The sequence below is a fragment of the Crinia signifera genome, chromosome 5, assembly GCF_055691185.1.
Source record: "Crinia signifera chromosome 5, ASM5569118v1, whole genome shotgun sequence".
NCBI lineage: Eukaryota > Metazoa > Chordata > Amphibia > Anura > Myobatrachidae > Crinia > Crinia signifera.
This window is the reverse complement of record NC_139221.1, coordinates 289787662-289809116: the sequence shown is the minus strand read 5'-3', so window position 1 is coordinate 289809116 and position 21455 is coordinate 289787662. Positions and strand designations below refer to the sequence as shown.

The following is a 21455-nucleotide window of genomic DNA, read 5'->3' as shown; positions in this document are numbered from 1 at the left end:
GTTTCATAAGCTATAACCGGATTATAGAGACCTTTTTAATAGCAAAAATAAGTGATGGGTGGGGAGGGGAGTTGGGGAAATAGAAGCAATGAGGGTATGTATCCATATTACAGCCATTTGATTTAAGGTGGCCATACACACGCAGATTTATCTGCAGATCTGGCTGGTTGGAACAAAAACATGGTTATGGATGAGAGCAAATGAAAGTTGACCATTTGCTTGGAAATGCTGGAAAACTGACAAACTGTCACTCATCCATAACCATGTTTTTGTTCCAACCAGCCAGATCTGAAGATAAATCTTACTAGTGTATGGGCACCTTAACTATTGATAGTATAGACATGCAGTGTACATCCTTCGGAATGAGCCCATTCTATGATGTTGCATTACTAATAATACTATCCTTTATTGGATTTGGGGGAATTGGCAGCTTCTGTCTGCAGTACGGATTCCCTTGCACTTACCTGAATACAAATGGTGTTGGCAACAGGAAACCAATGGCAGCCACAGGTCACCCAGAAGTCCTGACACTGACAGGCCATGTCTTCCAAGGGTCACGATACATTTCAGGAAAACGGTAGAAGCCATTTGGGCTTAGAAATAAATGATCAGATTTTGTACAACCATAAAGAGTTCTCTTTTCTCCTCTGAATTGGAGGCAAACTAAAGACCATCCAAGTGTTGGCATTCCGCCTCAGTTATGGGGCCTACACACATAGCGGGTGTGCTGAGCAATGCCAGATTGCTCAGCACACACACACATTGATGAGTAGAGCTGTGTGCTGAGCAAGCGGTGATGAGTAGATTTATGCTCCCAGCCCACTGATAACGCCACGCACAGCGATGTAGGGTAATTTTCTAAGCGATCTAGTCAGGTCGCTTAAAAAAATCGGCCGGTGTGTACAGTAGGTCCCATTAGTCTATTGATGTTTTTGATCTGGACAATACTATTAATAGTACATCTAAGAAACTCTTCAAACCTACCAAACCACTACAGGATCTGCACCTCTTTTATATTATTAGGGAAAAAAGAAACTCGGGTGGGGCGCACGCTAGATCCCCCACACACACACACAAAATTACTATATTATCTTTTTTATTATTTTTTTTTTATTATTTAGGTACTTGTTTCCTAGAACGGCGCCCAGATTTCCTATGTACGTAAGATGTTTTACGCTCCCCCCCCCCACTATCAACGCCACCCTGAAGCGTGGTGAGCAGCGGCGGAACGCGTCCTCCGACTTTTTCATTACCCCACTATCCACGTCGGCGTGGAGTTAATTTTTATAGTGTGGTGAGCGCAGCGGATTACTTTTACATGTATTCCGCGTCCCCTCGCCACGCTTCGGACTCGGTGGCTCGCTGCGTGCGCCACACTATATAAAATCAGCTCCACGCCGACGTGGATAGTGGGGTAATGAAAAAGTCGGAGGACGCGTTCCGCCACCGCTCGCCATGCTTCAGAGTGGCGTGGATAGTGGGGGTTGGTGCGTAAAACCTCTTTTTAGGACATACAATCATATTATTGTATACCTAATGTAATGGGCATCGCAAACCCTATAAAATCGCATGCGATTTTGCGGGAGGTGCGATGTGATGCGATGCCCTGGGGCACACATAGCAGTGAATAAATTACATGAAAAAATCGCATTGCACATCGCATGGCACTAAAATGGCCCATGCGATGCGATTTCCCTACGCAGAATAGCCCACTAAGCAAATAGCTTAGTGGGCGCCGTTCTAGGAAACAAGTACCATTATTTATTTTATTATTTTTTTTATCATAAATATTTTGCTGTTAACCTAAGATATCAATTAAAGTGCCATAATGCCTGCGAATATTAGTGTATTTTAATTATGTCAGAAATATTATAGGATTGGTATCGTTGACCATCATATCCTCCTTAACATCAATACAATTCTCTCTAATGATAGTCAGTTATGACCCCGAGAATATTGAATAAACACAACACTTTTTCCTGAATACATAGGGTGAGATTTAATGGGATGAGAGATTCAGAAAATGAGAGATTTGGTAAGAAATCTCCAGTTTTTTTAAAGCGGCAATCATTTACACTGCTAAACCACTTTGATTTTGAAGTGTAAATGATTGCCGCTTTAAAAAAACTGGAGATTTCTCACCAAATCTCTAATTTTCTGAATCTCTCATCCCATTAAATCTCACCCATAGTGTGGTTCCCCTAAAACACCATTCTAGCATATATGTTCTCCTCAGAGTAGGCTTCCCACAGACCAGCTAAATCAGAATGTGCCTTCATCAAGGTAAGCCAAACTGGAATGAACGTCCAAAAGCTGGGCCTTCTAACCACTCATTACTTCTGAAGCCAAGACTGGTGTGTGATGAGACATGCCCGTGGGGTGGTAATATACATGGGATACAAGTAGTAGATCGGCACTGGTCGTACATAGGGGACATTGACAGTTCAACACAAGCTTACGGTCGACACAAGCTTTTTTTTTTTGTGTCTATGGGCCCAGGCCCTAATCTGTGCTGATTCTCCCTCTCTGGGATGTTTGTAGGTATGGTTTACATACAGTTTATATGCATAGCCATGTCCCTAGGGATGAATAAGGTTAATAAATCTGTATATTAATGTTCTCGGTTTAAAGTGAAACTTTGATGTATGAAGATGTACAATGTAGGAGCATTTGTCCATTGTTATTTATTTCCTGAATCATCATCATCATCATCATCATTATCATCATTCTCATGGAATGCTCTTTTGATACACAGGTAGATCACAGTCAGCTGATAAAAGAAGCCATGCTGACTGAGATCTTAGTGGGGGGAGAGGTGAAAGATGGTGGAGAAGACGATAAGGCACCTGGCCGGACACCACAGAAAGAGAAGTCTGGGAATGGAAAGGCTGACTACTACAGGAGGGGGAGAGGTATGATCATAATGGAAAGGCTGACTACTACAGGAGAGGGAGAGGTATGATGATAATGGAAAGGCTGACTACTACAGGAGGGGGAGAGGTATGATGATAATGGAAAGGCCGACTACTACAGGAGAGGGAGAGGTATGATCATAATGGAAAGGCTGACTACTACAGGAGAGGGAGAGGTATGATGATAATGGAAAGGCTGACTACTACAGGAGAGGGAGAGGTATGATGATAATGGAAAGGCTGACTACTACAGGAGAGGGAGAGGTATGATAATAATGGAAAGGCTAACTACTACAGGAGAGGGAGAGGTATGATCATAATGGAAAGGCCGACTACTACAGGAGAGGGTGAGGTATGATAATAATGGAAAGGCCGACTACTACAGGAGAGGGTGAGGTATGATAATAATGGAAAGGCCGACTACTACAGGAGGGGGAGAGGTATGATGATAATGGAAAGGCTGACTACTACAGGAGAGGGAGAGGTATGATAATAATGGAAAGGCTGACTACTACAGGAGAGGGAGAGGTATGATGATAATGGAAAGGCTGACTACTACAGGAGAGGGAGAGGTATGATCATAATGGAAAGGCCGACTACTACAGGAGAGGGAGAGGTATGATCATAATGGAAAGGCCGACTACTACAGGAGATGGAGAGGTATGATAATAATGGAAAGGCTGACTACTACAGGAGAGGGAGAGGTATGATGATAATGGAAAGGCCGACTACTACAGGAGAGGGAGAGGTATGATAATAATGGAAAGGCTGACTACTACAGGAGAGGGAGAGGTATGATGATAATGGAAAGGCCGACTACTACAGGAGAGGGAGAGGTATGATAATAATGGAAAGGCTGACTACTACAGGAGAGGGAGAGGTATGATGATAATGGAAAGGCTGACTACTACAGGAGGGGGAGAGGTATGATCATAATGGAAAGGCCGACTACTACAGGAGGGGGAGAGGTATGATCATAATGGAAAGACTGACTACTACAGGAGAGGGAGAGGTATGAGGATAATGGAATGGCCGACTACTACAGGAGAGGGAGAGGTATGCTGATAATGGAAAGGCTGACTACTACGGGAGAGGTATGATAATAATGGAAAGGCTGACTACTACAGGAGGGGGAGAGGTGTGATAATAATGGAAAGGCTGACTACTACAGAAGAGGGAGAGGTATGAGGATAATGGAATGGCCGACTACTACAGGAGAGGGAGAGGTATGATGATAATGGAAAGGCTGACTACTATGGGAGAGGGAGTGGTATGATGATAATGGAAAGGCTGACTACTACGGGAGAGGTATGATAATAATGGAAAGGCTGACTACTACAGGAGGGGGAGAGGATTGATAATAATGGAAAGGCTGACTACTACAGGAGGGGGAGAGGTGTGATAATAATGGAAAGGCTGACTACTACAGAAGAGGGAGAGGTATGAGGATAATGGAATGGCCGACTACTACAGGAGAGGGAGAGGTATGATGATAATGGAAAGGCTGACTACTACAGGAGAGGGAGCGGTATGATGGTAATGGAAAGGCTGACTACTACGGGAGAGGGAGCGGTATGATGGTAATGGAAAGGCTGACTACTACGGGAGAGGTATGATGATAATGGAAAGGCTGACTACTACAGGAGGGGGAGAGGTATGATGATAATGGAAAGGCTGACTACTACAGGAGGGGGAGAGGTATGAGGATAATGGAAAGGCTGACTACTACAGGAGAGGGAGAGGTATGATGATAATGGAAAGGCTGACTACTACAGGAGAGGGAGAGGTATGATGATAATGGAAAGGCTGACTACTACAGGAGAGGGAGAGGTATGATAATAATGGAAAGGCCGACTACTACAGGAGAGGGAGAGGTATGATAATAATGGAAAGTCCGACTACTACAGGAGGGGGAGAGGTATGATGATAATGGAAAGGCTGACTACTACAGGAGAGGGAGAGGTATGATGATAATGGAAAGGCTGACTACTACGGGAGAGGGAGAGGCATGATAATAATGGAAAGGCCGACTACTACAGGAGAGGGAGAGGTATGATGATAATGGAAAGGCTGACTACTACAGGAGGGGGAGAGGTATGATCATAATGGAAAGGCCGACTACTACAGGAGGGGGAGAGGTATGATCATAATGGAAAGACTGACTACTACAGGAGAGGGAGAGGTATGAGGATAATGGAATGGCCGACTACTACAGGAGAGGGAGAGGTATGCTGATAATGGAAAGGCTGACTACTACGGGAGAGGTATGATAATAATGGAAAGGCTGACTACTACAGGAGGGGGAGAGGTGTGATAATAATGGAAAGGCTGACTACTACAGAAGAGGGAGAGGTATGAGGATAATGGAATGGCCGACTACTACAGGAGAGGGAGAGGTATGATGATAATGGAAAGGCTGACTACTATGGGAGAGGGAGTGGTATGATGATAATGGAAAGGCTGACTACTACGGGAGAGGTATGATAATAATGGAAAGGCTGACTACTACAGGAGGGGGAGAGGATTGATAATAATGGAAAGGCTGACTACTACAGGAGGGGGAGAGGTGTGATAATAATGGAAAGGCTGACTACTACAGAAGAGGGAGAGGTATGAGGATAATGGAATGGCCGACTACTACAGGAGAGGGAGAGGTATGATGATAATGGAAAGGCTGACTACTACAGGAGAGGGAGCGGTATGATGGTAATGGAAAGGCTGACTACTACGGGAGAGGGAGCGGTATGATGGTAATGGAAAGGCTGACTACTACGGGAGAGGTATGATGATAATGGAAAGGCTGACTACTACAGGAGGGGGAGAGGTATGATGATAATGGAAAGGCTGACTACTACAGGAGGGGGAGAGGTATGAGGATAATGGAAAGGCTGACTACTACAGGAGAGGGAGAGGTATGATGATAATGGAAAGGCTGACTACTACAGGAGAGGGAGAGGTATGATGATAATGGAAAGGCTGACTACTACAGGAGAGGGAGAGGTATGATAATAATGGAAAGGCCGACTACTACAGGAGAGGGAGAGGTATAATAATAATGGAAAGTCCGACTACTACAGGAGGGGGAGAGGTATGATGATAATGGAAAGGCTGACTACTACAGGAGAGGGAGAGGTATGATGATAATGGAAAGGCTGACTACTACGGGAGAGGGAGAGGCATGATAATAATGGAAAGGCCGACTACTACAGGAGAGGGAGAGGTATGATAATAATGGAAAGGCTGACTACTACAGGAGAGGGAGAGGTATGATGATAATGGAAAGGCCGACTACTACAGGAGGGGGAGAGGTAACATAGAATTTGACGGCAGATAAGAACCACTTGGCCCATCTAGTCTGCCCCTTTTTTTAAACATGTTACCTCAAACCATATTTGATCCTTATTTTTTTTGTAAGGATATCAATATGCTTATCCCAAGCATGTTTAAATTGTACTACTGTATTTGCGTCTACCACCTCTGTTGGGAGGCTATTCCACTTATCTACAACTCTTTCTGTGAAAAAATTCTTCCTTACATTTCCCCTGAATCTTCCTCCCTCTAGTTTCAGTGCATGTCCTCGTGTTCTGTTGCTCCTCTTCCTGTGAAGAATGTCTCCCACCTGTACCTTGTTAAAGCCCTTGATATATTTGAAAGTTTCTATCATGTCCCCCCTTTCCCTTCTCTGCTCTAAAGTATACATATTAAGATCTTTTAGTCTTTCCTGGTACGTTTTGTGATGTAGGCCATGCACCATTTTAGTTGCTCTTCTTTGTACAGTCTCTAATGTATTTATATCCTTCTGGAGATATGGCCTCCAGAACTGAACACAATACTCTAGGTGAGGTCGTACCAATGACCTATACAGTGGCATTATTACTTCTTTCTTTCTACTGCTGATACCTCTCCCTATGCAACCAAGCATCTGACTTGCCTTCTTCATTGCTTTGTTACATTGCCTACCTGCTTTTAAGTCCCCTGAAATAGTGACACCTAGATCCCTCTCTTCCTCAGTAGTTTCCATTATAGTGCCATTTATACTATATTGAGTCTATACTGTATGATAATAAGGTGTGATAATAATGGAAAGGCTGACTACTACAGAAGAGGGAGAGGTATGAGGATAATGGAATGGCCGACTACTACAGGAGGGGGAGAGGTATGATAATAATGGAAAGGCTGACTACTACAGGAGAGGGAGAGGTATGATGATAATGGAAAGGCCGACTACTACAGGAGAGGGAGAGGTATGATAATAATGGAAAGGCTGACTACTACAGAAGAGGGAGAGGTATGAGGATAATGGAATGGCCGACTACTACAGGAGGGGGAGAGGTATGATAATAATGGAAAGGCTGACTACTACAGGAGAGGGAGAGGTATGATGATAATGGAAAGGCTGACTACTATGGGAGAGGGAGTGGTGTGATTAATAATCACTATTTCTTCACAAGTTACATTATCTATCAGCCTAAAACTAGTTCCTGAGACAGACATGACTAGGGATGTCTTGTAATTGTCAAAGCAACATGAGGGTTGTTTATCAGCATAAATCCATACAGGCCGGCTGTTGACCAAATTCATTTGCGGTTCCCAGGAAATATACAACAGCAATGTCTAATCTCCTGAAAACAGCTGTCATGCATTAATTTAGTGGTAGGACTCATTGTGATTCGAGTGATTAAAGACTGGAATGGTTTTAGCAAGATAAGCTGGATCCTGAATAGCTAATCAGCTCACCCTTTCAGTCACCCAAATACAGTATACATGTCTGACTTTGATTTGCTTATATGCTATAAATGGGCTAAATACAGTGCATGACGACAATGAGCTTCTCAAAGAGAAAATAAAGATTAACTGTTTACTTATCGAGAACAGAACATACTAGCGCATCCTCTGCACTCTACAGCGTTGTGTAAGTAGAGTTACCATTCATTAGCAAGACAGTAGTCAGCTGCAGTCTGGGCAAGTAGGAGATGCTGCATACTTCTTACCCACAGCAAAGTGCAGGTTAGCCGAGAGGAATGCCGGGCCCCGGTACCATTTTGGGGCGTGGCCTAAGTGTAGGGGGTGTGGGCACGCCACCCCCCCCAAATGTTTAGAGGAGGGTGAAGGAAAACTCTAAAAACTAATCTCAGCAGAAGCACACACCTACAGCATGTGCTGTGCTGACAGCAGGCTCAGCATGACCTCTCATGCTGTCAGTGAGACACTCATGCTGAGCCTGCTGTCAGCACAGCACATGCTGTAGAAGTGTGTGCTGCTGTTGCTACCCAGGAGGGATGGAGGGGGAAGGGAGGGGTTGGACCAGGGCCCCTGCGTGGTCCCTCCAGCAAGCCTGATCCCGGGTAATTAGTACCTGCTCCCCCCCCCCCTCTCTCGGCTGCCCTGGCAAAGTGCAAGTAAAGCAACACATCAAAGCCTGCAGGGAAGAACTGACATTTGCTGGGCTGCAGCAGTGGACATAGACAGAACATTGAAACCAGAAGTTTGAAATTAGAAGTGTATACTTACTATTTTTATGGAGGAACGTCTTCGGGATCCTTTGTCATTACAACGACTGCTTTTTTTTTATAATAGATTTAGGGGGATATTCAGTCCCAGGTCACGACTGTCGGGCTGGCCCAACAGCCGAGACCCTGTCTCGTTCTCGGCTGGCTCGACTAAGAATAGCCAGGTGGGATTCAATGTCCCATCCGCCGAACGCCGAAAAGGGGGCATGGCCGCAAGATACGGCTGTGGATCGGTGAGCTGCTTCTAAAGTCGGGCCCATTCTGCTGAGATCTCTGTTAAGTGCTGTCGGGAAACACAACATTGAATAGGGCCCGACGCTATTTCCCCCATTGGGAATAGTGGCAGGAGATTGAATACCCCCTTAGGGGGAGAAGTAGCAAGGCTTCTAAAGAGGGTCAAGTGGAGTACTTTCCCATAGCAACTAGGGATGCCAATCCCAGGCCATTTTTTCAATCCCGCTGCCAAGGACAGCTGCTTCTCTGTTGCACAGTTTTGCCTGATTGGACAAAACTGTATTAACCCCTTCCCGACATTTGACGTACATTTACGTCATGGTCGGGATGTACTTCCCGACACATGGCATAAATGTACGTCATGTTTTTAAACTGTCACCGCGTCTATAGACGCGGTGACAGAGGGACGATGTCTGCTGTCCCTGACAGCAGACATCTTCCCTCATTGCCCAGGGGGGGGCACCGATGCCCCCCCCCCCCCTCAGCGATCGCTGCGATTGGCTGTTCAAACGTGAACAGCCAAAAGCAGCGTTTACTGTGTTATGTGTATAATTTTGACTCTGCTGCCCCCTAGTGTCCAAAAAAATTAAAAGCAGGTTGAAATAATGATGTAATAATAAAGCATACATATGGTCTATGTTAGTTATTAACTATTTTGAGTGGTATGATTATTTGTCTCACAAGCAGAAAATTTAATTCAATTTTTTTACGACATTTTGGTATTTTTCACAAAAAAAACAGACTGTATCGACCAAAATTGACCACTAACTTAAAGTACAATGTGTCACGAGAAAACAATCTCAAAATCACTGGGATAAGTAAAAGCAATAAAAAGTTATCCCCACATAAAGTGATACATGTCAGATTTGAAAAAAAGGCCTCTGTCAGGAAGGCAAAAACAGGCTGCGTCGGTAAGGGGTTAAATAACTCTTAGAAGTTTTTGTAATTGTGTCCCGTAATTGCGGCATGGGTGCACCCAGAGTGACCACACCGACTATCCTCATCTGAACAGGCTTTATAACGTGTTTATCAGGCCTGTTGGAAAATGGGCTTGGGTGGTGACTGTTTACAGGGATATGGCCAAACACCGAATAACCAGACCCGTCTGATTTTGTCCAGAAAAAGAGTAAAAGAGAAACTGCGCTTAGGAGGAAAAATTAAATTAAATGTATCACACAACTTATGAAAAAAAGTTACATTTAATAACATATACTTCAAATACATGATTAAAATTAATATTCATATAGTGATCATTAACTGTGCATAATAATTGAGTAGGAAAATGCACCCCTTTAGGCCTCTTATTGTGGATCCCCATTCCTATATTGGACTTGTACCATAAATGAGCAATAAGTGGAGTTGAGCTTGGACAGTTCTCGGGAATAGTGATAATACCCTGTGGAGTGGTAGCAGCTGCTGGGGGTCCTTAGCTGATCATTTTATTCTACAAATGAAGTCCACAAGGTCTGGTTCGGGTGTCCATAAGAATTGTAGTCCACAGTGGAGGTTTAAAAAGGAGTGTCTCCTAACCGACGCGTTTCGCTGAGGAAACCTCCGCTTTTTCAAAAGTGTCTTTCCCTTGGTGGGATCACTGTATTTATACCTGTAGTTCAATATGGCTGCTGATTGTTGCGGCTGTTCAGCATTAACACCATAGTTTTGTAAATATACACAATTTTTGTATTCAAGCCTTTTACTTTAAATAAATATTAATATTATTAATTTGTTTGACCAGACTGAAGCTCTGGTTGATTTGTGTAACCATGTACTTATCACTAAGGTTGGACTGAAATACATATTTGGGGAGCTAGTATGTTAATGTGGCTAGAAAATGGTAGTGTTCTATGTTCTTTCATATACAGTTATGGAGTTCTAATTATTATAGTTCTTGTTACATTATTAATATATTGATGTTTTGTTTTTCTTCCATCTAGCCTATCGTACAAACCCTGTAGGTGACGGATCCCGTGGGGGGCAGATGGGAGGCGGTGAAGGTGGTGGAGAGGGCTGGGGGTCAGAGAGGGGACCAAGTGGCAGCCTAAATGAGCAGATTGCTGTTGTACTAATGCGGTTACAGGAGGACATGCAGAACGTCCTTCAGCGGCTGCAAACATTGGAGGCCCTTACTGCCTCGCAGGTAACTACTCACTTCTACATGGTTGCTGGGTATTATATAAAGCAGCTAAAGAAACTAATGAATATTCTGATTCTTTAAGATTTTTATTCCTATTTCTGATGAGTAAAGAAGATATTGGGCTTCAATCAGATGTGGTTGGAGGTGCTATGGCTACTGCTTACCTGGAAGCAGCAGCAGTGCCCTAATATGTTAATGCAACAGGAGCTGCCTGATAGAAGTAGACGCCTCCTACTTGCATTAGTGATACGCGCTTTGTCCAAGAACGCAGTATCCGATTATCAGCAGCAGCATCGTCTGGCTGTGTGATCCATGCGGTTGCACAACCCAGGCGCCAGAGACCCAGCAAAGAGGACAAGAAATCCCCTTCTTCCGACTGAAATCCTGGCCTCATCACTTGCCCAAAATGACATGCCTCAGTTTCATCTCCACCACTGACCCAAAATGACAGCAGACTGTCAATCACTGCCAGACCTGAACAGCCCATGTGACAGCACAGCGCAAAGTACCGATCATCAGTACTTTGCAGTATGAGCCGCAGCTCCGGCACGTAGATCAGGCCTCTTGTGTAGCCTCTCCAAGCACGTGTTCTATCTTGTTTAATGACTATGGAAGTATGTGCGCTGTTATCTTATGTAATATCCCTCTCAAACTCTATATTTGGAATACAGAAGTAATGGCCGTGACTCCCAACTGCAGCTCGCTGGATTGGAATTGCAGCCTATCAATCATAAGTGACGGATTATCCAGTGACTTGTTACAGAGCAACTAATGAGTTTTCCTGGGACCCTGATATCAGATGTTATGGGGGTCTATACACGGTCGCTTACAAAAAGCCCCTACATCGCTCTGTGTGCAGGGGGCCATAGTGATAGCGATGCGTGGCCCAGCGAGCTGGCGATTAATATCCAGCATGCTTGATATAACTAGTAATATCGACGGGCAGGGCCAGCGTTCTCACTGGAGAACACTGACCCCTGACAGATTGCTCCGCCCACTGCGCTGACACAACACTGTGTGCCGTGAGATCTTGCTGAGTGATCTAGCGTCGCTCAGAACGCTTTAGCCTCCCCCCGTGTGCAGGTCCCTTTACTTTGGCAGGATACCCGCACTCTTACCTACAGTCACTGGTGCAAGTCTTTGTGCAGAGTGGGATTTGCATTTTCTGTATTTAGGAAAAATTCATCAAATTTCATATTTCTTTTTTTTAGACCAATTCACTGTTACTGGAATCTAAGCTTCAACAGTCTGCTAACAAGGTAAGATAAGAGCCAGGTCCAACACTTCACACGTTGTGATGTCATTTTCTTCATAAAGTCCCAGGGGTCGGCTGCTCAGCACTTGATGTCTATTGGCTGTCATACACTGGCAGATAGAGGGAGAGGAGAGGAACTGAGGATCAGGCTTCACATGTGATGTTGCTATGGGCGACCAATCAGATACTTACTATAATCTTCTAGAAGGTACAAAATGAATAAGTAGTAGATTCTGATTGGTTGCCCATTGCAACAGTGAAATTTTGGCCAGTGTCTAGATAGACAGACATTCAGTAGGTCGACATCACAATGTTGACATGATTGTTTTTGGTGTCAATGTTGACAACTGTCCATATGGATCCCCAAATAGTGGAACGTGTTCGCTCGCCATGATTCGGGCATGGTGCCTCGCTACGCCACTTTTTGACTCTATTGGAGTAGACCTATTGACTGTCTATCCAGACACTGTAGATCTATCCACTGGAACCAGGTTAGGGATACCTGTGCCCTCATAGGCATCTTCATACTGAGCATTGTAGGGATATACATAAACCCTACATTGTTCATACAATGCTTAGTAATTAGCCAGTCATGTTTCCCTTTGGTCCAGCTAGTCCTGTACTTCTACTGGCTCATTAGCATTGTCACATTTGCCCTGCATTAGTCTGTGACAGGCTGGAGAACGTATTTGTCACTATTGTTTAATAATTACATTCCCTGTTCCTGGATCTTATATAGTCGCCCTGTCGTTCCCAGAAATCCTCTTGGTGGCCGTTCGAGAGCTCCTCTGGCACCTTGGCTTTTGCGATCATTTGGCCATTTGTTGCACATTGGTTAATACATCTATACCTACAAAGGAAGAGACGGTAGGTTTTACTCTACAGAAATGTGTACAATTTTATTTTTTATAAATTATTTAATCCACTTCATACCACCCCCTTTATAGCACAACCTGAACCATCAAAATTACATTAATATGTCACTGTTTTATACCACTGCCTTCCTGAGAACACATGCTATGTACTGCTGTAGAGTTCAGCAAAAGAGAAAATACTAGTTCAGACTCTAAAGGGAAGGTTCATAGTTTTATTTGGGAGCAAGGTTAAAAACTTTGTTTACCACATGCCTAATATTGGATTACTGCAGAGGAGGCTGCTGGAAGGCTCCAGGGGGTACTGCGTAGGTGCAAAGGTTGCTGGGAGATGTATTTCTCCCTGTGGCTGGCTCCATGTTGGATCTTGCTCTCACAAACATGCACATAATCTCTTGCAAACACATACTCGCTGCTGCTGTAGAAGACCTAGCTCCCAATGCTTGATGCAGAAGACCCCGCTTTGGTAGGTGACTAATTTCACACTAATTAAGCTAAATGAGAATTAAATTTGCTTAATTAACCCTTGGGAATGGGGTTTGGCCAGAACAAGTCCTGGTGATTTTTAGGGAAAAAAATCTGACTTTCTCTGGAGGTGCAAGAGAAAAGTTGCAGTTTTTTTTTATACATTTGTTTTGCCCACAATTGAACTGGAGAAATTTTGCAGTCTGTCAAAAAGATTTCTATAGTTGTCAGTTACAACATTGACATCTGCTGGCTAAAAGTAAGTATTGCAGTCCATTTATTGCAGTCCATTTATAGTCAAGAAAAAAAATGAATACTGGGTAAATATATTAATTTTTTGTAATGGAGGGAAGTACAAAATATATTATAAATGTTTTATAGCCTTACAATTTCTAGATGTTCTGGATGTACATATTGTACACTCTGCATTGGATGCCTTGGGTGTTTGCTGTAGGATAAGGCCTCTGGTAACAGCATAGTACACGAACAGCCGATTTCCTGCCAAAATTCAAAATGAAATACAAGCGCACGTGCAAGATTCCACATCATTTGGTCCAAAAGGCATCTATTTATCCTGCCAGCTAATCCCCACATAGGATCTGACTCTGCATTAACCATCACCAATGTACACTTCAGATCTCAAATGCCTGCTGTGTTAAGAGGGAGGGGGGTTGCACGCTGGCTCCCATAGGTAAGCTAAGGTGAATACAAGAGAAGAACCAGATGTCCATTAATGCCTATTAGCTCGCTGGTAGTCCTCTCAAATCTGACCCAGTTAAGTCAGATCTGTATTATACAATTAAATATAAAATAGCAAGAGTCCCTGAGCGTTTTATAGTAACAGTATATTTGACTTTAATGTTTCAGTTGCTATAAAGAAGTCACTGCAAGTTTTAACAAAGAAAAAAAGTGGGCATGGACATGCATTTTATGTAGTACTAGACAATGGAGCATTTCTGCGAACAGTAACCCTTTGCAGTAGTATCTGTTCCAGGATCTTCATAAATCAACCATGAGGCAGCAGATGCATTATATGCAGTCCATGGACCACGTGGGAACCGAATACTTTAGGCGATGAGCTTTGCAGTTGAACTGTGATATATGATCGGGTCCCTCCCTCCCTGTCCTTACTCATCAGAAAAATGTAAACACATTTAAAACTTATGCTTACTACCTTAGTCTAGTACAGGCATTCCCAACCACGGTCTTAAAGGCCCACCAACAGTGCAGGTTTTCGTGATATCCAGGCATGAGCACAGGTGACTTAATTAGTACCTGAGTGATTCTGATTAAACCATCTGTGCTGAAGCCTGGATATCACTAAAATCTGCACTGTTGGTGTGCCTTGAGGACCGTGGTTGGGAATTCCTGGTCTAGGATATAGGGTGTATTAATTTCTTCTTTTCCAGTTTTGGTCTCAATCTCGCTGCTCTCGAATCTCCCCTCTCTGCCTGATTCTCTTGAATCTCTCATCTCTGCCTGCTTCCCTTGACTCTCCTTCTCTGCCTGATACACCTCTGCCTGCTTTCCCTAACTCTCTCCTCTCTGCCTGATCACCTTAACCCCCCCCCCCCTGCCTGTTTCCCTTGAATGTCCTTTCTCTGCCTGATCACCTTTATTCTGCCCCCATCTCCTTGCTTTCCTTGACTTCCCCCTCTCTCACTGCTTCCCTTAACACCCCCTCTCTCCCTGTTTTCCTTAATCCGCCCCCCCCCCACTCACTGCTTTCCATGACTCCCCCATCTCTTCCTGCTTCCCTTGACTCCCCCCTCTCTTCCTGCTTCCTTTGACTCCCCCCTCTCTTCCTGCTTCCCTTGACTCCCCCCTCTCTGCCTGCTTCCCTTTACTATCCGCTGGCTTCCCTTGACTCTCTCTGCTCTTTATGCCTCTCCACACACCTGTCTGTAGAGCTTTATCATTGACCTGTGCAGAGAGAATTAGATTTGGAGGAGTTATTTAGTTTCTGTGCAGGGAAAATACTGACTGCTTTATTTTTACACTGCAATACAGATCTCACTTTGAAGTAAAACCCCACCCAAATCTAACTCTCTCTGCACAAGTAACATCTACCCCACCTGCAGTGCACATGGTTTTGTACATTTGAGAAGGAATTTGCCAGACGGAGTGAACCGGAATAACCCCCTGTGTGTGTGTGTGTGTGTGTAATACCATTGGCATAGGGAATTATAAATAATATGGTTCACAGCACATATGTCTGGCAGAATTTGTAGTACTATAGAAAGCAGGAGCGGATCTTGTGCTTTAGTATCAAACAATAACACCTGAACCTCCCCCGCCTGTTTCCCTTGAATGTCCTTTCTCTGCCTGATCACCTTTATTCTGCCCCCTCTCTCCCTGCTTCCCTGTACTTCCCCCTCTCTCCCTGTTTTCCTTGACTCCCCCCACTGCTTTCCTTGACTTCCCGGTCTCTTCCTGCTTCCCTTGACTCCCCCATCGCTTCCTGCTTCCCTTGACTCTCTCTACATTCTTCTAATACTGAACATTGATTTTTCAGGAAACCCTCCTGATTCCTCGCTGGGGAGTTGCTCTGGATCAGAACGCCTACCCGGGACACCCGCTAAGTCTCCAATGGAGGATCGCCGTGTCCGCGATCGTTCTTCACTTTGCTCTAGTAAATTCCTTGCACTACGATAATGGTAACAAAATAAGGACTAATTTTACTAAAGCTTGATATGAGAAATATATGCTGAGCTGGCAGTAGTGTTAACGCGTTCTTTTATCACACTTAAATTCATTTGGAACTAAATTATTTTTAAATCTTTGGAAAGCATGTTGTAGATCAATATACTCCTGTGTGAGGGAACAAGGTAGTTAGGGGAATATCATGGTTGTGATTTGAAGCAATACAATCTGACTGTGATGGACAGTGTGATGCTGGAAGTTACTTTTTGAAATATTTCCTTAAGTAATAATAAAATAAAAATACAAAACCATCGCTTTGTTTGTCTGTTGGACTTTTTCCGGTTATTTCTATAGGTCATGGGTTCCCAGACTCCATTCTCAAGTCATCCTAATGGTGTGTACACACGGGCCGATATGGCTTCCGATGTTGACGATATAGTCAACATCGGAAGCCAAATCGCATGCTTTTTTAGGGCTTGCGAGCCCGATGCGCGCTCCCGTGTGAGCGCAAATCTGCAGCCAAGACTATATAGTGCAGATCTGCACTATATAGTCTAAATTGTGCCCCTCCATGCATGCATGCCGTGCCGTGCGAGTCCCGATGCGATCTGATCGCATCGGGACTCGCATAGCACGGCAATCGCCCCCGTGTGTACACACCATAACGGTCTACGCTTTAAGGATATTAGTACCTTAGTTTGCTTGTACCAACTGAGCACAAGCATGATTAGCCTTAAAATTTAGACTAAAATTTACTAAAGGTTCTAAAAATTAAAAGTAGTGTTGCCCATAGCAACCAATCAGATTCTACAATTTCTGTATTGCAGGCTGGAAAATGATAGACAGAATCTGGTTGCTATGGGCAACATCACCTCTTTTAATTTTAGAACCTTTAGTAAATTGACTCCTTATGCTGGGTACACACCAGGATGACAAGGGTCCGATCCCATCAATCTAGATCCAATTCCGACCGATTGGATGTAGATTGTGTGGTGATTGGGCCCTTTTCTGTCCTGTTGTGATCTGATTCCGATCGTATGCGCAGTCCCGCGGGTCGGTCGGTCGTTATTCAGATCCTACCTGCAGCAGGTAGGATCTGGAAACTACCATACTCCCGGGTGCGGGTCGCCATCGGATCGGAACCGCTCACGGTGCACATCGTGAGTGGGTCGGACGAGAGACTGACGACCCGCTCACAATGTGCATCGTGTTCGGGTCGTCCTGGTGTGTACCCCGCATTCCTTTTCCTTGTGGTCTAAGGACCTTATTCAGGTCCATTCGCATGGGGCCAATGTTTGTTTGCTTATGTGCATGCAGCGACAGCGAACAAACTGTTTGCTGGGTGCACGCACCCATCCTTTGTGGGTGGGGGGAGGCGGGGCAGCCTCATGCTAATAGTCCGATTGTGTGGGGGGATGGGCAGCACTTCCTTCAGAATGTGCACGCAGATCTAAGGTTGCTCTGAGCAACCTTAGATCTGCGTGCACGTTCCACATCATTCGATGCTCACTGATCATCGAATGATGTGGGTGTTCCCCCACAGGCTGTGAATGGATGTTTTATGTAAAACAACCATTCACACGCCGTGCAAACGTACGCGCCGTGCGAATGGTAGGTCATCGTACCACCATTCGCAAGGCGGGATCTGGTTGACTCTCAAGGATGCGAATTCGTATCCGAGCGAATCAACCAGAATAACCTCCTTTGGGGGGTATTCAATGTTGGGGCATGACTGTCAGGCTGGCCCAACAGATGTGACCCTGTCCCGTTCTCCGCCAGCTCGACAGTGATTTTGCAGGCGGGATTTAATGACCGGAGAAAAAAACAGATAAGCAGCGCTGTACAATTCTAGCTGTTAATAACAAGTGAATCCAATTTTGGCTAAAAAACAATGTAACAAAGTATAATTTAGCACCCAGCCCATCTCCTATTATCCCCATCCTACATAACCCTGCCTTTCCTCCAGGCATGCACAACACCGCATTCCTCCCATGGAGAGACAGAGGCATAATGTTTCTTAATGACATTACTAAAGATGAGACTTTTCCCCAGTTCTCTCAGATCCAAGCCGACTTCTTTCAGTTCCTCCAACTTAGACATCTCCACTCCACAGTGAAGCCTATTATCACCAACAGGCCCTTATCGACCTTTGAGGCACTATGCCTTAGACGGTCCACCACTAGAGGACTAATCTCTCATATACACGTTGCTCACTGATAAATCCACCCCCCAGCAACCCGCTTCTGAAAAGGCCTGGGGAACAGATTTAAATGGTTCACTAAGTGAAGAGGACTGGTCGGAGATTTGGGACAACGCTGCCTCAAGTTCTATATGTGTCAAAATTAAAGAAAACACCTATAAACTGATTTATAGGTGGTATTACGTTCCCTCCAAACTTAGCAAAATATATTCAGATGTATCGGACAGATGCTGGAGAGGATGTGATGCCGAAGGATCATTCATGCATATATGGTGGACATACCCTAAGATAGCAGAACTATGGAAAGAGGTTATCCAATACATAGAAAATCTATTACCTGCCCCCGTCCCAAACGACCCCAAATATTTGCTCCTACCACTAGATGTCCCATCTCTCTCCAAGCCACAAAACAAACTGATGCACCATGTGGTCTCTGCGACCACCTGCCAGATCGCAATGGATTGGAAAAAGCTGGCGGCTCCCTCCATGCACTCCATAATATCCCGCTTGTGGCATGTGTACCGCATGGAGTATATGACAAGCATCCTTAATCATTCTTCCAAAAAATTAAACTATTTTTAATCAGTATATGACCCCAAATATACTACCGTCACCATCATAAGACACCTAGGACCCAACCGTCTTCCTTCTTCCCCTTTCGTTTTCCTTCCCTTCCTATCTCTCTCTCTACACAGACTGGTTTCACTCTCTTCCCTTTCTCACTTATACTCTTGTCACAATTTCTTCTTATCTTTCTAAAAAACTGTTAAAATGAATCACGTATTTGTTTTGTTTTCTTATTGCACTACAGCTGTTTTTTCCATTCTAAACGTGGACTTTACTGCCTCTGTGTTATGGAGCTTTTTCTATATTGTATTGTGATTCGCAAATTAACACATTTTGAAAAAAAAAAAACAATGTAACAAATTTAATGGCACATATAATATAAAAATGAACAGTCACTCCAGGTTGGAATGAGGAAAAACAATATAAAATTGAAATATTTAAGATCAAGGTGTGGTGGAATATCAATATCATATAATATAACCTGCACTGGAATGGGCGTGAGTCCTTTAGGGTAAAGTCCTTGGGTGAACCGATTGGGGTTTCTTTTTGGAAGCCGCTGGAGGTTTGTGAGTCCTTTTTGAAATTAGGGTAGAGAATACCCACACTTGGAGTCACCTCGACGACAAATGCGGAAGAGAAAAGTATCCCAGTTGTAATGGGTTCTCCCAGGCTTTGGTCCTCAGGTCCAGAATAATCAGCAGGTAACAAGGTCAAGTCCTTGATAAAGCTGACAGGGGTCAGCAAAACGCGTAGGTGCTGTGTGGAATTACAACCTTCAAACCTGTCCGTTGGACATTGTTACCTGCTGATTATTCTGGACCTGAGGACCAAAGCCTGGGATTGGATTCAATGTTAAATGGTCCCTGAGACACGATTTTACATTGGGTCCAATGTTAAATGCCCCCCAGACCCCATTTTTTTATTGTATACCCACCCTGTTCATACCCCCAGTATCCAAGTGGGCATGGAGTTGATTTTATATAGCGTAGCGAGCCCCGCAATACATTTTATATATATAAAAAAATATATAAAATCAACTTCATGTCCACTTGGATACTGGGGGTATGAACAGGGTGGGTATACAATAAAAAATGGGGTCTGGGGGGCATTTAACATTGAATCCAATGTAAAAATCGCGTCGATCGCATCGCATGCGATTTGGTTGTATGCGATGGACTCGATTTTTCCGACCCGATCAAAAAATCGTGCGCCCAGATAATACATAAGTACCGAAAGTTGGGTATGTGAATGAGGGAAGAAAAGGTAGTTCTATGGGGCAGACTAGATGGGCAAAAGGGGCAGACTAGATGGGCCAAGTGGTTCTTATCTGCCGTCAAATCAAATTCTATGTTTCTATGTATCATCCTGCAGACCAAGGGAGAGAATGGTCAAAAACAGCAGCGAGGCCAAGGGGACTGATATGGATTCAGATGTTGAAGTTTTAAAATATTTTTACAGCCTTTGATGCAAAGTAATTTTCCCTCTATCCCTCAGTGAAGGGGAATCTGAATGCTCCAAAATACCAATACATTGTGAACAATGATTTTGCGTACAATTTTGTCCCAAGTTTGGGGAAAGTTCTTTTCCAACACGACTGTGCCCCAGTGCACAAAGCAAGAACATAAAGACATGGGGTGATTCTGATTTGGCCCCGTCCCGATGTTGGGGGGGGGGGACTGCACATGTGCAGACCCCCTGTGCGAACAAATTCGGCAAACTTATGGTCGACCATTCGACTGTATCCCGGTGGGGGGAGGGAAGAGGGTGGGCAGGGGAAAGCCCAGTGTTTTATGGGCGACCAGTGAAAACGTTGGTCGTTCCCCTGGGAACCCAAATGGGCCAATGCCTGCTCGGGGCACATTACGTCAGTGTGCACCCCCCTTTTTTTTCGACGAACTGCTTTTCACTGACTTATTTCGGAAGGGGAGATATTGTTTGATGGTAGAGGACCTTCAAATGATTTCTCTTCCCTTTGGCCGCATGCGATGGAATGTGTTCTTGGGCGCATCCTCTGGCATGTTACCAAGGGGATGTGGGCGGCGCTGGTGGGGGAAGAACTTCCCCGCACAGAGCCCTCACCTCCCCCTTTGGGTTGGACTGGAATGGAGATTGTGAGTCAGGCTTTCGTGTCTGACCTCATAAATGCTCTATAGAAGAATTGGGCACAATTTCCCACAGAAACACTCCACAATCTGGCGGAAAGCCTTTCAAGAAGAGTGGAAGCTGTTATTGCTGCAAAAGGGGAACCCTATTAAAGTATATGTACTGAATGCAATATCAGTACAGTCCCTGTTGGTGGCAGGGACAGCAATATATATCTTGAGGCTCTGTAGACTGATATTTCTGGAGCCCTTGCACCCCCCATCAGAAGCGGTCCCCGTGGCAACCAATAACCATATCCATTTTGGCAGCCGCCATATCTGACTGTGTGTACACACCCTTAGATCACGTGCTGTGCAGCCTCCATGTGTGGATGTCCCCAGCTTGTGTGGGTTAGGCTTTTGGCAAGACACAGTGGGAAACTCAGATTCACTGTTCTAATAAGAACCAAATTCAGGCTGATGCTACTGTCGCTCATAAAAGCCCTAAATCTACTTCTCCTCCCCAGATCCCACATCTCCAACCTCACCTTAATACCCAGCACTTCTGCTGCCTGCACAATT

The 21455-nt window shown here is 44.5% G+C and overlaps 1 protein-coding gene across 6 annotated transcripts in view; it reads left to right on the top strand.

Moving 5' to 3' along the window:
• Positions 1-16336, top strand: part of ACBD5 (acyl-CoA binding domain containing 5) — a 40325-nt gene extending 23989 nt beyond the window's left edge. For 5 of the 6 annotated variants that reach the window (XM_083189215.1, XM_083189211.1, XM_083189214.1 and 2 more), the window contains 5 exons: positions 2756-2912; positions 10591-10793; positions 12002-12049; positions 12803-12912; positions 15898-16336. In XM_083189215.1, coding sequence (XP_083045341.1) covers positions 2756-2912; positions 10591-10793; positions 12002-12049; positions 12803-12912; positions 15898-15910 — 531 coding nt within the window. In that variant the 3' untranslated portion in view covers positions 15911-16336. Of the gene's footprint in view, positions 1-2755; positions 2913-10590; positions 10794-12001; positions 12050-12802; positions 12917-15897 lie in introns of those variants that run through there. The other variant, XM_083189217.1, reaches the window with a different exon arrangement.
• The last annotated feature ends 5119 nt before the right edge of the window (positions 16337-21455 follow it).